Source organism: Cynocephalus volans, chromosome 10 (assembly GCF_027409185.1).
Source record: "Cynocephalus volans isolate mCynVol1 chromosome 10, mCynVol1.pri, whole genome shotgun sequence".
Taxonomy (NCBI): Eukaryota; Metazoa; Chordata; class Mammalia; order Dermoptera; family Cynocephalidae; genus Cynocephalus; species Cynocephalus volans.
In genome coordinates, this window is record NC_084469.1 from 131,208,543 (window position 1) to 131,224,644 (window position 16,102).

Here is a 16,102-nt window from a genome sequence, read left to right on the forward strand (position 1 = left end):
TCTCCCTTTCTGCAAAGGTGACCTACAAAGGAACCCCACTATGGCCTCACTTGCCTTGCCCTCTGTTTCCTACATTGTCAAAGATGGAATTACTACCCCAGGAGGTTCGGGGGTGAGAGACAGGGAAGAGAATTAACCATGGGAACCTAGTGATTCTGCTCCTGAACATCTGTCCAAGGGAAATACTTATGCAGAGAGGCATGTACAAGGCTGTTTACTCACCATTCATGGAAATAATAAATAATCGAAAACAACCTGTGTTCTTTAATATATGAATGATTAAATTATGCTATATCCAGGTAACATTCTTATTAAAAAGAGATCTATGATGTGCCATGGCAGACCTTTATGTCTTAAAGACACTGTCAAGCGAAAAAATTTTTAAATTTTAAAACAATATGAATAAGACAATGGTTTTTATAATAAAACCAAATAAACAGAAAAGACCATTATAAACTAGATGATGGTTTTATAATAAACTATATTTCTATATGTATATAAATGTATCCAAATACACAGAAAGTCTGGATGGACCTGCACTTGACATGATGATGATGGTGATGGTAATAAAAATAATGATAGCCCTTATGTAGCCTGTACTATGTGGCAGATGCTATTCTAGGCATGTTTACATAAATTAACTCATTTATTCCAGATGAGGTATTATCCTTTTGTCAGATAAAGGAATTAAGGGACATAAAAATTAAGTAGTACCTCCAAGGTCACACAGGTATTTAGCTTTGCACCTGGGATATAAACCCAGGCAGTCTGGCTGCCATGGGGGAAGAGCAGGGTTCAGGTATCAAGAGGGAGGAGTGAAAAGGAACTTCTGCTGGACCCAAATTATTTGAATTTTTGACAGTGAGAATTCTTTCATTTAGAATGAAAGAAAAATGAACTCATGCCTCCAAAAGGAGGGTAGGAGCAAGGAAGCCGGGTAGCTGGGAGGGTAAAGCAGCAGCGGCCTGGACAGGGCTCCCTACCGTTGTCGGTGGCTATGATGAGGGCCGTGTATGTGCTGTTCTTCACATGCTCGACGTCCTCTCTGTCCAGCTCAGCCCGAGTAGAAATGGCACCAGTGTCTGGATTAATCTCCAGCCAGTTGGCAGTGTCCCTCCAAATCCGATACCTGAAAAGGCATAATCTCTGGTTTAGAAAGGAATGGCAAATAGCATGTAAATGAAGAAGGCTAAGGTTCTTCTTTATTTATAGCTATTTCCAACGTTTTTATTAAGTAACTGATCCATTGAATCACTGCTTTACGGATTCATAGATTGATTTCTTAATTGGGTGTCCAACATTTTTATTTTGAAAACTATCGACTCTACAGAAAAGCTGCCAGGACAGCTGATGACCTTCCTTGTACCCTTCACCTTAGTTTACTCATTGTTAATATTTTGTCGCATTTGCTTTCTGTAGATATTGACACACACATACATAATATCTTGTTCTGGTGAACCATTTGAGAATAAGCTACAGCTGTTATGTTCTTTTACTCATAAATATTTCAATGTATTATCTCCTAAGAACAAAGGCATTCTCTTATGTAAACACAATTTGATTTTCAATTTCAGGAAATAAAACTTTTATAGAATATTATTACGGGTATTGAATATATGGTACACATTGAAATTTTAGGGGCTGGCCGGTTAGCACAGTTGGTTAGAGTGTGGCCTTATAATACCAAGGTCAAGGGTTTGGTTCCCAATACCGACCAGCTGCCCCCCAAAAGAAAGAAATTGTTAATTTCCCCCAAAATGTCCTTCACAGCAATCTCACACCCTTCCCAATTCAGGATCCAATCCAGGATCATGCATGACATTTAACTGGCATATCTCTTTAGTTTCCACTAATTTAGAACCATTCCTTAGCTTTTCTTTTTCGACACTGACATTTTTGAAATGCGCAGGCCAGTTGTTTTGTAGAATGCTCCTCAATTTGGTTTCATCTGATTGTTCCCTAATAATTAGATTAAGGTTATCCATTGGGGGGGGGGTGTTGGCTACAAGAATGCTATACAGGTTATGCTGTATCCTTCTCAGTGTATCTTATTAAGAGCCACAGGATGTCTGCCTGTTCTTGTACTGGTGATGTTAACTTTGATCACTTGGATAAGAGAAAGGCCACCAGATTTCTTCACAATAAAGTAGCTTTTTCCTGTTTGATATTAATCTAGAATCTGAGGGGAGATAATTTGAAAGTATCCTTTTCACCAACTTTCACCCACTGGATTTAGAATCTGTGCGTAAATCTTGCCCAAAGCAAAGAGTACTATGATCCTTATTTATTTTTAAAAGCAGACTCCTCCAGATGAGCTACCCCTCCCCCAGAGTAGTAGTTCTCCAGTGGTGGCTCTATGCCACACCCTCTCCTGCCATGAACATTTGGAGATCTGACACACTGACTTGTGGGTGGGCTATACTATCGGCATTTAATGGTAAGTGTCAGGGAGGCTAAAAACACCTTCCAGTCTTACAGAGTCAAGAGAATCCTGTTAAGCAACATGTTATGAGAAGTTAATCAGAGACTCATTATTAGAAGAAACTTCTTAGGGCCAGCCCATGGCTCACTCGGGAGAGTGTGGTGCTACTAACACCAAAGCCATGGGTTCGGATCCTATACAGGGATGGCCGGTTCGCTCACTGGCTGAGCATGGTGCTGACAACATCAAGTCAAGTGTTAAGATCCCCTTACCAGTTATCTTTAAAGAAAAAAAAAAGAAGAAACTTCTTATTAGAAGTCAATCAGAGGAAACAAGGGCATGAAAAACAGAGATATACTGCCCAGTTACCTATCAAGGTCATAGAAAGGCTCAGAAAGTGAAGCTAAGAAATCGAAGGAGAAAGGTGCTCTGGAAACCTGTGGGTTTGTTCTTGCTTCCTTAGATGTGCAAAGCGATGAATTACATTAGCGGTCTTCATTCCAGGAGAAATGGCCACTGCAAACACTATTAAAACCTGGTGCTCTCACCCAAAGAAATGCTTTCAACTACCTATTGCACCACTGCAAGCTATCAACCCAGCCTGGAAACCATATAATCCAAGTCTTCATTTCATCACTGAACAAAATCCTATCGTCTGTAGCTTTTCACTACACTTTTATTTATTTATTTATTTTTTTAAAGATGACCAGTAAGGGGATCCTAACCCCTGGCTTAGTGTTGTCAGCACCACACTCTCCCAAGTGAGCCACGGGCTGGCCCTCCAGTGCTTTTAAAATTCAACTAAAAATACATCTTACCAGGCTTTACAGTATGGACCACCAAGATGGATCACCTGCATGATGAGCAGTAGCACATTAACTACATGTACAAAATTAGGATATTTTAAAGCAAATGTTGTGATTAGTGGGTTTCAGCATCTATGGCTGTGATTCACATTATAGAGGTGCCTTCAAGTTTAAAAGAGAAGAAATAGTAAGCTACTTATAACACAGTACCATGTGTGTAAATTGAAATCACTTTCCTACTACGCCACAAGAACTCAAAAAGAAGAAGCACATTAGACCTAGAACAGCTGACCATGGAGGGAAGGGCAAAGGCATGGGGAAAAGAGATAAAAGGGAGTAAAAAAAGAAACCAAACAAGAGAAGGGTCTTACACAGACCAATAATGATAAAATGCCATAAACTAAATGATATATATAAAATATATACATAAAAATATTCAACTGCTGCAAGTCAGCTGAAAACGCTTCACTTACATTATCTTCTGCTCCTTAAACGTGTCTGGTTCCCGGGCAGTGTAGGACGTGATTTCCAGGCCCACGCCAAAGTCTTCGGGCACTTCCACTCTTTTTTCAGGAGGCAAGAAGATGGGGGCTTCATTCACATCCAACACATCCACAGTGACGGTGGCCGTGGAGGTGGGGAGAGAGACCACAAAAGGATCTGTGTTCGTCACTGCCACATGCAATATATATTGCTGCTTGACCTCAAAATCCAAGCCCTAGAGAGCCAGAAAAATGAGATTAAAAAAAAAAAAAAAAAAAATTTATGTTAGTGAAAAAAACCTATTAAATTTTTAACTATTGCTTTTGGTTGGTAATATACCAGTGGTTCTCAAATCTGCCTGCTCACTTGCTCAAGAGGAAGTCAAAGCTCTGGGGGAATTCCAGGGATCAATTAACTCTAACTTCAGCAAGCAACTCACTCAACTTCTTAGTTTTCAAGTTTCTAAGACATTTTTCAAAAACAACCATATTTGCCCCACTTCTAAAATAATCCAGCGAAATAGCAGAGACCCAGAAACCATTTTCCCTCTCATTTGCAGAATGGACAGGTGGCTGGGGGGGGGGGGGGGGGGGGGGCAAATGTTTCTGGGAAAGAGCCTATTAAAGCAGACAGCACTTTGTCTTCAATTTCAGGATGTTGTGTAGAAGCTTCCTGATGTCTCACATGAGCCTTAAAAGTCACTGCAGACCCCATGCTATCTACCAGAATCTGGGAAAGCCGCCCTACCCCGACCCTACCAGTGCTAATCTACTTCTGAGAAGATACCAGGGGACAAGGGACTGGCCAACTGCTGGGGTGGGGTTCTGCATCTTGCCAGGCGCCATACAAACCTTAGCTGTTTTCAAAATGCCTTCGTTGGTTACTGGGTCTGTGGTGACAACAAATTGCCCCTCGTTGTCATTTAATATGGTGTACACAGCCTCCCATGCTGGGGTGTTGGGGGCATCCGCATCAGTCACTCTGAGCCTGGTGATTACGGCATCTGCCTCATTCTCAAGCACCTCACCCACATACTGGAGAGCAAAAGCAAAGATGAGTCACTTATGACACACTGAGACCAACAGTGGAGCTAGGTCCCAGGGGGGTACAGGAATCCTTTCTGAGCCCAAGCTTCAAGGACAAGATGTTAAGAACAGAGGTCAGACAATGCACACCAGTCTTGGAGAAGTGCCCACTCTGCGAGCAGGCCCAACTTCATGTCGGGGGAGAGCTAATACTCATGAGTATCTTCCTTCATGAGTGCCTGAAGTAGCTTTCCAAGCCCCTGGCCACCCAAGGCCCTCAGTAAACACTGGCCCAGTTGCTGACTGGTTAGTTGATGTTGACTAACTGGTGATGTTAGTCCAAGTGTAAGGCGCTGTGGTATAGTCACCATTTGTGCTGCTCCCAACCCACCTCCATCCATTCTCTATCAGTGATCTTCACAAAATGGAAGTCTGGTCATTACAATCCTCTGCTTAAAACCCTTTGACGATGTCCCCTTATGCTCAGGATAAATTCTAAAATTCTTACCTGAGCCTACAAGGTCTGGTAGGATCTGCCTAATTTGGTTCACTATACTTGAGTCACACTGGCTGTTTTTCAGTTCTTCCTGGGCATCAGCCTTCCCCTTCATTCCGAACATTTTGCACATGCTGATCCCTCTGTGTAGAATGCTTTTCCACCTCTGCCTGACCTTCTTTCAAGTTTTTCTATAAATGTCTCTGTTGTTATACTTACAAGTTTTTCTATAAATGTCTCTGTTGTTATACTTACAGTGACAAGGTTAGGATGGCAGATACTGCTAAATTATCTACTAAATATCCATTCTCCCCTTCCTCAATAACTATATTGGTGGCAGCAATGTGCCAGCTAAAATACTACATTTCCCAGTCTCCCTTGCAGATGGCAGTTGCCAATGGGATGTAAGCAAAACTTGTAGAATGGTTGTCATAGAAACAGCTTTAATAAGAGCACTTGACTCAGCAGCAATGCCTTGGCCTTGCCCGCGTGCCCTTCCCCTCTTTTGGAGCATAGACATGACTGGCTGGAGCTCCAGCAGCAATCTTGGGCCACAAGGTGACTTTGAGAATAGAAGCCTTGCACTAAGGATGGTGGAACAGCAAAACAAGGGAGGCTTGGTCTTTAGTGACAGGGCAGAGTACCTACCTCTGGGATTTTTTGTGACGTAAGAGAAAAGTCAACCCTATTTGTTTAAACCACAACAGTCAGTTCTCTATTAGTAACTATTAAATCACTTTCTAACTAATACAATAAGATTTAAGGTTCTTCTATTTGGCTCTCAGTACCTTCTCCATGAATGCATTTCAAAGACTTGGCATTCAATAATTCATATAAGTTGCCTAACGTCTCCCTAGCAAGACTATAAGCTCCAAGAGAATAGAATCTTTTGCCTGCTTTGTTTGTGGTTATATCTCCAGGAACTAGCACAGTGCCTAGTATAAACTCAGAAGATATCTGTTTAATGAATAAATGAAACCCAGTAAGATTGGGTACAGAGATGGATGATATTAGGACATGGATTCAGTAGATACTTTTTGCAACTTTACAATCCCATGTTAATTGCTGCCCCAACACGCTTGCTTCTAAGTTTAACATTCACTAGTCTAGGGAGAGTTTTCAGAGAGTTCACCCACGAGTACTTCTCAATCTTAGCTCATGAACAGTAAAAGACCTTTCTTTGGAAATTATCTAAGGAGTTACAGAATTACCGTGGTGGGATTGAAGATGGGAGGGTTATCGTTGACATCCGTGACTGTGATCAGGGCTGTTGCTGTTGTGCTTAAGCCTTCACCTTGAAGATCAGCAGCTTGAACCACCAGGGTATATGTGGGATAACTCTGTAAAAAGATCAAACACACCCAAGTCAGGGCCAAGACCAACAGCCACCTCAGGCCCACCTCGCCCACCACATAGAACCAGAATGTATTATCATCTGCTTAAAAGCCAGCCTGCCTGTATTCTAGGCACAGAACCTCTGGGCAGGTGTCTGGATGCAAAGTTCAGACCACCACCACCCTAAATGACAACTGGCCTCAGCATTCTTTTGCATTGTCCATGGGATTTAACTAATATAAATTGGTCTTCAACACCCTGTGGGTACTCCTGACCCCTGACCTCTCGGTCCAGCCCAGTGGTGACCACACTGATGACTCCTGTGTCCCGGTTGATGGTGAACATGTTGTTGTAAGGCAGCGTCGGCTCTTGGCTAAGGATGGTGTAAGCGATGGCAGCATTATAGGTGTTTACATCGTCGTCCGCGTCAGTGGCTGTGACCTGCATCACAGAGGTTCCTGGAAGAATCAAAGTAGGAGGATTTAGTCAGCCTGCACTTTGGGATCTGGTCGATACTGTTCATCACAATTCTGTCCTGAGTGATAAAGGAGGGGGCCTGGGGATGGTACCATGTCATGGTTCTCCCATTCTCTAATTTCTAAAATTCTTACCAAAGGGCTAGGGGAGGAAGAAAGCATTACACTAGATAAGCTGTGCTCAGAGAATTCCACTTTTCCAACATACATTTGGCAGGGAGGGGGTAGAGGTAAAGAGGAGTATAAGGAATAAATAACCTTAAACAAAAACATTTTGCTGTTTCTCTTATACTGAGTGAAAGGTGTGTAAAATAAGAAAAATTCCAGAATTTTCCTCAATTGGCTTCTCAGCCACAGCTTCATTGAAAACAATGGTCCCTTGAGATCATTGCCTTCACAGTGGAAGAGCATACTTATAACACACGTGACTGACAAAGGACTAGTATCCAGAATAACTAAATGAGAATCAATATGAAAAATATAACTAGCCCAATGGGAAAAAAAGGGCAAAAGACTTGAATATACAAGTCATGAAGAAGAAACTCAAATGGCCAAACAACATATAAGAAGCTTAGCCCATTAGTCATCATGGAAATGTAATTTTAAATTGCACTGAGATGCAACTACACACTCAAAAGATTGGTAAAAGCTAAGAAGTCTAATAATATTACTGGTGGGAGTAAAAATTAGTTCACTACCTTGGAAAAGTTTGTTACCACTTAGTAAAGATGAACATATGCATATCCAACAAATGAGTGATCCACTATTATGGATATATACCTTAGAGAAATTCTTGCATACTTACAACAGGAGACACAGTTAAGAAATGTTCTGAGAGCACTATTTAGAATGGCAAAAGGCTGAAATAACCCCAATTTTCATCAACAATGGAATGGATAAATTGTTTTACATAAATATTAAAATACAAGGGAATACTATGCAGCAATGAAAATGAATGTTCTGCTGCTGTGGGCGATCACATGGAAGAACCATAGGCACATAAAGTTGAATGAAAGAAGCGAGTCACAGAAATATACGTATAGTGTGATTCTGTGTACACAAAGCTTGAAAACAGGCAAAACTAACAAGTTATTATCTAGGGGTAAATACACAAAGCAAGGGAATGGTTACCACAAAAGTCGGGGCAATGGTTTCCTAAGAAGAGAGAAAAAATGTGACCAAGGAGGGCTGTATAGGGGTTCAAGACATGGGCAATGATGTGTTTCTTAATCAGAAAGGTTGTTCTTACACTGTTCTCATTTTATACATGTTTCTGTAGGTAGGATGTTACACACACACACACACACACACACACACACGCTTCCAAAGAAGTTCTGTCCATATGAAGGGATCAACCTCAGTGACCTGACCCCAGCTCTAGCCCAAACACTTTAGGGTCCAAAGAATCTAAAGTCTTTCTGGGTAGGGCCAGCCCGTGGCTCACTTGGGAGAGTGTGGTGCTGATAACATCAAGGCCACAAGTTTGGATCCCTATATAGGGATGGCCGGTTCACTCGCTTCGGAGAGCGTGGTGCTGACAACACCAAGTCAAGGGTTAAGATCCCCTTACCAGTCATCTTTAAAAAAAAAAAAAAGTCTTTCTGGGTATTCAGCTCCCCATTACTGGATGGACATACCTGGAAGAGCACCTTCCATGACAAACCCCTCAAAGACCTCCTGGGTGAACTCAGGCTTGTTGTCATTCTGATCTGTCACCGTGATCACAATTTCCATCGGGTCCTCAATTGCATTCCCATTTGATGACACAGCATGAGAGAAGAGCTAAAAGAGCCAAACGAAGGTTATGAAGAAGAGGTGGGAGCAGCAGTCTGGCCAGAGCAGGCTGGGCTCTACCTGGCCTCCACTCCTTCCCAGTCTGAGACCCCTAGCAGGGAACTTTTCTCACACATGTGCTGCTGCTTCAATAAGATAGTGAAAAATTAAGACCCATAGGCTGGAGACCAAACCCACCAGATCAGACCTCCAATTTCACACACGAGGACTGGGACCTCAGGCCTAGCGATAAAAACACTGACTTACTCCAAGCAGGAGAAAATTTGCTCTGTCCACTCCATCTAGTGTTTCTCTCAAATCTTTCTGAATTTGCCATCAATACACTTCCTCCCAGCTTCCCAAAGCTCATGCTGCTCCAAAGTCCCAGAAATGATTTTTACTTCCCAATTTTATCATTCTCCTCTTCCTTTAGGTCAGGAACTTTCATTCAGCCCCAAGAATAGGTTGACATTTTGTGTCTAAACTTGTGCATAGTGCATGAGGACTCTCCCTTTTTTCCTAACAAGAAAAAACTTAACAACCCCAAACTGTCCCAGGTTCTCCTGTTACTTTTATCAACAGGTCAAGAGCTGTTGAGTTAAGGTCCTCACATGTCCACAGCATTTGATCTGGGGATCCAACATGGGTTGACCAAAAATATCTGGATGGATGTTACCCCGTCATCAACAAGCTTCTAAGAGGTACTCACAATGTACTTGGCAATCTGTTCTCTGTCCAGAGGCTCCGTCACCTTCAGCCATCCTGTTTCTCTTTCAATAATAAATACACCAACAGGGGGTGTGTCGGCCCCTTGGCCTGTGATGCTGTAGAAAACCTTGGTTTCTTTGTCCCTGTTGGATTTGATCTGAAGACAGAAAGAAACAGAACTGGTAAGGAAGGATCCCAACATTGGGTCTTTTCCCTTTCTCTCCTCAGTCCTTCTCTTCCAAATTCCTCCCAAGAAATAGAGAACGTCCTTCTCTACCTGAACCAGATTTTTTGGAAATGGGCCCTTTTCATTTTCTGGGCAGCTGATGGGAGGGACAACCCAATCTCTCTTCTGTCTTCTGAGACCATGGAAGGAGTCAGGAAATGTGAGCACTTCCACGTAGCTTCCAGGGAGAGGGTCCTAAAAGGTAAGGAGATAAGGAATGAAATGGGATCATTCAGGAGAGATACTACAGGTCTAACAGTCCAAACTATCCAGTCAGTGTCCCTGGCCTTCTGAGGGCAATATGTTTTAACTTCATGACACATTCTCAATGACAAATTATACATACCCTCCAAGACGAACAGCCAAAATGAAAACCAATGAACCCCTTTGCCTTATAATAAAGACTATCATAAAGACTATGTTTTCTTTTGATTCTTCTTAGTGGCCAGAGTTCAAGTAATTACTATGCATACATGATTATAGATTTGAGGGTTTATAAGTTATTTCAAGCCTGAACAATATATGTCATTTGTAATAGCAACATTATATTCTGATAATTTAATCATTAGACTCAGATGATTTAGGTTATTCAACTACTGGACATTCAGGCATTTTCAGGTTCTTTCCTTTTACATTTTTCCTAGGGATATGGGTCCCTAAAGTGAAGTACATTTTGGGAATTGGTACTAAGAACTATTCTGTGATCAATACAAATCTCTTAATCTCATTGTGTTGCATTTTATCTATATGGTTTCCATTTGTTCTAACAGAAGCTGTTGGGATGAGAACCAAAAATACTCTTTGAGACTTGTATTGAACAGTTTTCATGGGCAATGAAGATAATTTAATGCACATGCAGGGAAATAAGAGAATTAAAGATGGGAGGAAAATATCTTCCAAATTGTTTAAGTGTTTTAGAGCTCCAGTGGCGCAATCGGTACTTATACAAATTGTTTAAGTGTTTAAAAGTGATTAATGGTAACATAGAAGTTTCCAGAAGAAAATCCCATCTCCCACCTTCCACATAAAAATACTCACTCATAGTCATTGTTTACCAAGTTTGACTCAAGCCCCATCTCCTTGTCTTTTTCAGATTCAAGATGCACACGATAGTTACAAGATGTGACCAGGTATCATCATGGAACCCTTCCCCAGTCCTGCATACTGGCCACACACACATGCACACACAGCCGCACACCGCAGCCTTCATGTCCTTGAGTCTGTCTCCTAGAGAGGCAGCCCAACCTGGGCCAAGGACAGGCTCTGGAGCTAGGCTGCTTGGCTTTGAATGTTCACAATGGCACCTCCTTGTCCAGCGCAGATTACCTAACATCTTTGTACTGCAGTTTTCTAATGTCTAAAATGGGGATAACCTTAGTACCTTCCTCACAGAGTTCTTGGAAGGATTAAATGAGATATGAGTATTGCATATAAAGCACTTAGAAGAGTGCCTGAAACATAATAAGTACTCAATAAATGATGACGGTGAAGATGATGGTTGGACTAGTTGGAAAATACTGAGTTACGGTTTTATTGGCATTTAGCCCCAGCATAAGGACAAAGTACTCTAAGCCTTAAAATGGCCATCTTTCCCAACTGTGGTGAGCAAACAGGCTTTGATGAAATGCTAACCCATTTGCCATATTGAAAAGGAAGGCAAAGAGCATGCCTTGCTGACATCATGACTGCAATATTTTCAAAGAATGGTAATAAACTATGATGGACACCGTGCTGGCAAAACAAAACATTAACATTTGCACATGTTGAAATTAAAGGGAATCGTGCCTAAACATTAATGACCATGGAATTTATCCCTCAGAAAAATAAGACACCAGACTGAGAAACCCACTTAAACAGAGTGAAAGAACTGGAAAGTCAGATCTATTCTCATACAAATTAAAAGAGGTAAGATTGCCATCCCTTCTCTTAATACAGTACCACCTGGCTCCACAAGGGCCCCTTGAACTAGAGACAAACCAGAGTCTGCCACCTAACACCCAATATCCATTTTTCCTTTCTTATTAAAAACAAAATAAAATATCTCTCTCTAATATAGATCTCAGTTTTGTACCCAGCAATGTACCCAACTGTACTTCTTATACTACACTTGCAGCTAGCTGTGACCATGAGGCAAAGTACTGGCCAATGAGATATGAGTACAAGCATTGCTTAAGAATTCCACAAATGCTTCTTAAAAGGTAGACAGACAACTAAGCAATACATTTTTGTGCTTCTTCCCTTTCTCCTTATCACCTAGAATAAAGATGTGATGACTGGAGCTCCAGCAGCTGTCTTAGATCATGAGGTATCCTTGAGGATGGAAGCCAAGTGCTGAGGATGGCAGAGCAGAGAGGAAAAGAGAAACCTAGGCTCCTGATGACTGTGGAGTCTCCATACTAGGCACAACTTACCTCTGGACTTCCTTAACTTGAAAGAGAGTATATTTTGTATAAACCACTGTAATTTGGGCTTTTATATAATATGTACTTGAACCCATTCCTGATACAGCAGACATGAAGGAAGAAGCAAAGTTGGCAGAGGTGTGAAGGAAAAATTGAAGAACCAAGCTCGAAACTCTTGGTCCTAAAAGGCTTCCATGCACAGCTGCCCAGCAGGAACTCACTATGCTGAACTCGAATTCACATGAATGACAGGATCAGTTGGAGACCTGAGTCAGGGAGCTAAGTTTATACAGTTCTAGTAAGTTTCTATTTTTCTGGTCTGTCTAATTATACCAGGGAGGAAAATTAGATCTATCAAGAGGACTATTAAGTTCCAAGAATCTCAAGAGTCATGGGGGAGAAAAGCAGGAGCCAACTTTAAAGGTCTTGGCACTTATAGCACATACCATACTTCCAAGACAGTAAGCAGGATACAAGTAGAATATCCCTCCAGAGAGACATTTTGGTAGGAAGTGCCATGGGAGCAATGTAGAAACTGGCAAAGGCATTTGGTTTTAGATAACAACTCACAGAAACATTCCTGCCAAGAACCTAGGCAGACATCCTTCCATTCACAGCCAATCCACCTATCTGCTCATTCAATACTTACTAGGCTCCTGGTATGTACCAGACCTAGTGTCTGGCACTGCAAATACAGTGGGGAAGGACCTTGTGGAGGTTACAGCTCAGTGGGGCAAAAGCTTCTACTGGTAACACGAAGAGCAAAATGATCAGAGAATTGACTTCTCATTCATTCTTCCTCTGGGAAGGGAGTAATAAGAACAGCTAACAATTACAGAGCGCTTATTACACGCCTAGCACATTGCTAGCATTTCACATGTATTCATTCCTCACTATTACCTCCATTTTACAGATGAGGGATTTCAAGCACAGACAGGTTAAGTAACTCCTCCTAGATCACTCAGGTAAATGGCATGGCTGGGGTTAATCCTTGTCCATGCCTTTTCCCACTATTCTATACTACCTGATCGCAACAAGCCAAAAAACCCAGCAAGAATCAGTTCAGTTAGACCAAGAGTCTTCAAATGGGGCTGACCTGGCCCCCCAGGGGGTACTGGCAGTGTCTGGAGATATTTTTAGTTGTCACAACTGGCAGAGGTGCTACTGGCATCTCCTGGGTTAAAGTCAGGGAGGCTGCTAAACATCCTATAGTACAGAGTACAATCCCCACAATTAAAACTCTCCAGCCTGAAATGTCAGTGGTGCCAAGGCTGACAAACCTGGATTAGACAGCAGATAAAACAATAAATAGTGGACTTCAAAGAAATGCTCCAACGTACATGATGGTGGTGGTGGTTGTGGTGGTGCCCCACTGCCTCCAATGTAACTTTGGTGGAAAGCTTTCTGTAGGTGGAGTCCCAGGCGTGGACAAGAAAACTGGTCTCTGGATTATGAAGCTGTAGAGGCCGTCTGACCGTAACCACACCGTCTGTGCCCACTTTGAATCGGGAGTCATCAGAAAAATAGACTGTTCTTGGACGACCGGTGCATCCTTCAAAACTCACTGCAGGGCAGAAATCACAGCAATTAGGATCCAAGGTGAGAACATTTCTTCCCCAAAGGGTGAATGAACTTGGTTGACCCACCAAAAGCCCAACTCACACAAAACAAGCACAAGCAAAATAAATCATAATCTGGGACAGAACAACAAAGCTAGGAAAGCAGTTGATATCATCATTATGTTCTTCACAATTACAGGGTGACTGTTCATTGTGCTCTCATTTTTTCCCTCCTCTACTTGTCAAGTGAAAACATTCCTGTCTAGAAAATAACTTCTCTTTTTCAGTAATGACAAAAAAAGGGCCCATCCTTCAGATGCCTCTTGCCTCTTAGACCACACTAAAATAACTCATGATATCTACTATGTTCAAAAGATGGAAGCCAAGGTACAGTGAGATGCTGTGCATAGCCTATATTTAAATAAACAGTTTACATTTAAACAAACAGTGGCAGATAATAAGAAAGAGCTGGCATGGCATAGTGGTTAAGAGCAGTCTATGGACCAAACTCCTGGATTCAAGTCCCAGCTCTGCTATTTATTAGCTCTGTGACTTTGGACAAGTTATTTAATCTCTTTGTGCCTCAGCCTACCCATGTGTAGAATGACAGTGACAATAATAACTACCTAATAGGGTTATTTTGAGGTATGTACAATAGTGCCTAGCACATAATAAATACAATATTAAAGTTTGTTAAATAAAAATTTAAGAGGTTGTCCAGTTAGCTCAGTTGGGTGAAGTGTGGTGTTATAACACCAAGGCCAAGCATTCAGCTCCCTGTACTGGCCAGCTGCCCTAAAAATTATAAAAAATATGTAAAAATTTAAAAACACAGCCTGGCTAGTTAGCTCACTTGGTTAGAGTGCGATGTTGATAACACCAAAGTCAAGCATTTGGGTCCTCATACTGGCCAGTCGCAAAAAAAAAAAAAAAATTAAAAAACACAAATGTAGCTGATCATTTCACCATTGGTTGATAACTGATTCAGCCCCCATGAATATTCTACACAAGTGAATAGTCAGTATTCACTGAGTGCTGGTTATATGCTTGTTTTCTGAGGCAAAGAGGAGAAACTGATCTCTGTCATTTGGGGGAGATAATGAAGATTTCATAGGAAAAAGTGTGATCCTGATCATATAGGGTGGCAAGACAAATGCAAAAGACAGAGAAGGACTACTTGAGTGGAGAAATGTTATGACCAACGGCAAACATACTTACAGATTTATAGCTATTTAAAGTATTAAAACTTGCAAAAGTATTAATGATACAAGAGTGACAGAGAGGGGGAGAAGGGAATTTGGAGAAGGTGTAACATATATTGGATGGGGACAGCAGGCCTTTCTGAGGTGGAGGCATCTGAGCTGGGACCTGAAGGGGACAGCCTTGCAGAAACCTGGCTCAGGGAGAAATGGTCAACAAGATGGTTCATTCCAGGAAACTCTCAAGGAGGCCTGTTTTCTACCCTTTTAAATAATTGCCCCTCATCCCACCAGTAGAATTTCTATTTCATCCAAGTGGTCTTTTAGAAACACTCCTGCTGTTATGCCTACTTTACAAGGCTCGACACCTCAACATTTCATGAAAATCAGGTTTCTGCCAGAAAGCCCCAAACCCATCCGGGATACCTGAGCTGCAGTTTTCATTTCTTCCACCAGGGGCCACTCTTGCAAACATTTCTGAGGCCAACAGCCCTGCCCTTGCCAGACAAAACAGGGCCATGTCTGGGGGTGAGAGCATTGGTACCACCTACTATCTCCATTTTGAGGATGAAACTGAGGCTCAGAGAGGTTAAGAAATTTGCCTGACATCTCATAACCAGGAAGTAGCAGAGCTGGGACAGGCCCTTAATGGAGTTACCTCATCTCATGGGTGGCTCTTCCTCTCTCTGGAGAGACCCTATGAAGGCCTTGGCTATTTTTAAAGGAGTATTCTACCTCCAAACTAGGATTGCCAAAGATGGCAGAAATCTGAGGCCTACCAGTGCCCTCTAGGCTGGGTCTACAACTCACTTCCCAAACTGCAGCTGCAGTAAGTGATGGGAAGACGAAGACAAGAAAAAAGGGCTGGTCTCAGAATGTGCAACTGGATTATAAGCCCAGATTCTGCCATGTTCTTGATGGGTGGTCCTAAGCATATTGCTTAACCTCTCTGGGCCTCTATTTTTTTCCATTGTAATATGAGGGCCAACTTGATAATTTCCTAGAATGAACTGTCTTGTCCACAGTTCCTCCTTCAGCCAGGTTTCTGTGAGGCTGGCTCCTTCGGGTTCCAGCTCAGATGTCTCCACCTCAGAAAGGCCTGCTGTCCTAACCTCTTCAGGGTTTTGTGAAGATTAACCGAGACGGTAAATGTGATCACATTTTGTAAGCCAGAGCAATGCAAGTGGAAGAG

At 42.0% G+C, this 16,102-nt stretch overlaps 1 protein-coding gene across 2 annotated transcripts in view; it reads right to left on the reverse strand.

The window, feature by feature from the left end:
* Window positions 1–16,102, reverse strand: part of CDH1 (cadherin 1) — a 67,547-nt gene that overhangs the window by 9,646 nt on the left and 41,799 nt on the right. Inside the window, exons 3-11 of one of the 2 annotated variants that reach the window (XM_063110835.1) lie at window positions 13,493–13,716; window positions 9,802–9,945; window positions 9,526–9,681; window positions 8,681–8,825; window positions 6,850–7,025; window positions 6,444–6,572; window positions 4,563–4,745; window positions 3,702–3,946; window positions 984–1,129 (exon numbers count right to left, since the gene is read on the reverse strand). In XM_063110835.1, coding sequence (XP_062966905.1) covers window positions 984–1,129; window positions 3,702–3,946; window positions 4,563–4,745; window positions 6,444–6,572; window positions 6,850–7,025; window positions 8,681–8,825; window positions 9,526–9,681; window positions 9,802–9,945; window positions 13,493–13,716 — 1,548 coding nt within the window. The remainder of the gene's footprint in view (window positions 1–983; window positions 1,130–3,701; window positions 3,947–4,562; window positions 4,746–6,443; window positions 6,573–6,849; window positions 7,026–8,680; window positions 8,826–9,525; window positions 9,682–9,801; window positions 9,946–13,492; window positions 13,717–16,102) is intronic. The other variant, XM_063110836.1, reaches the window with a different exon arrangement.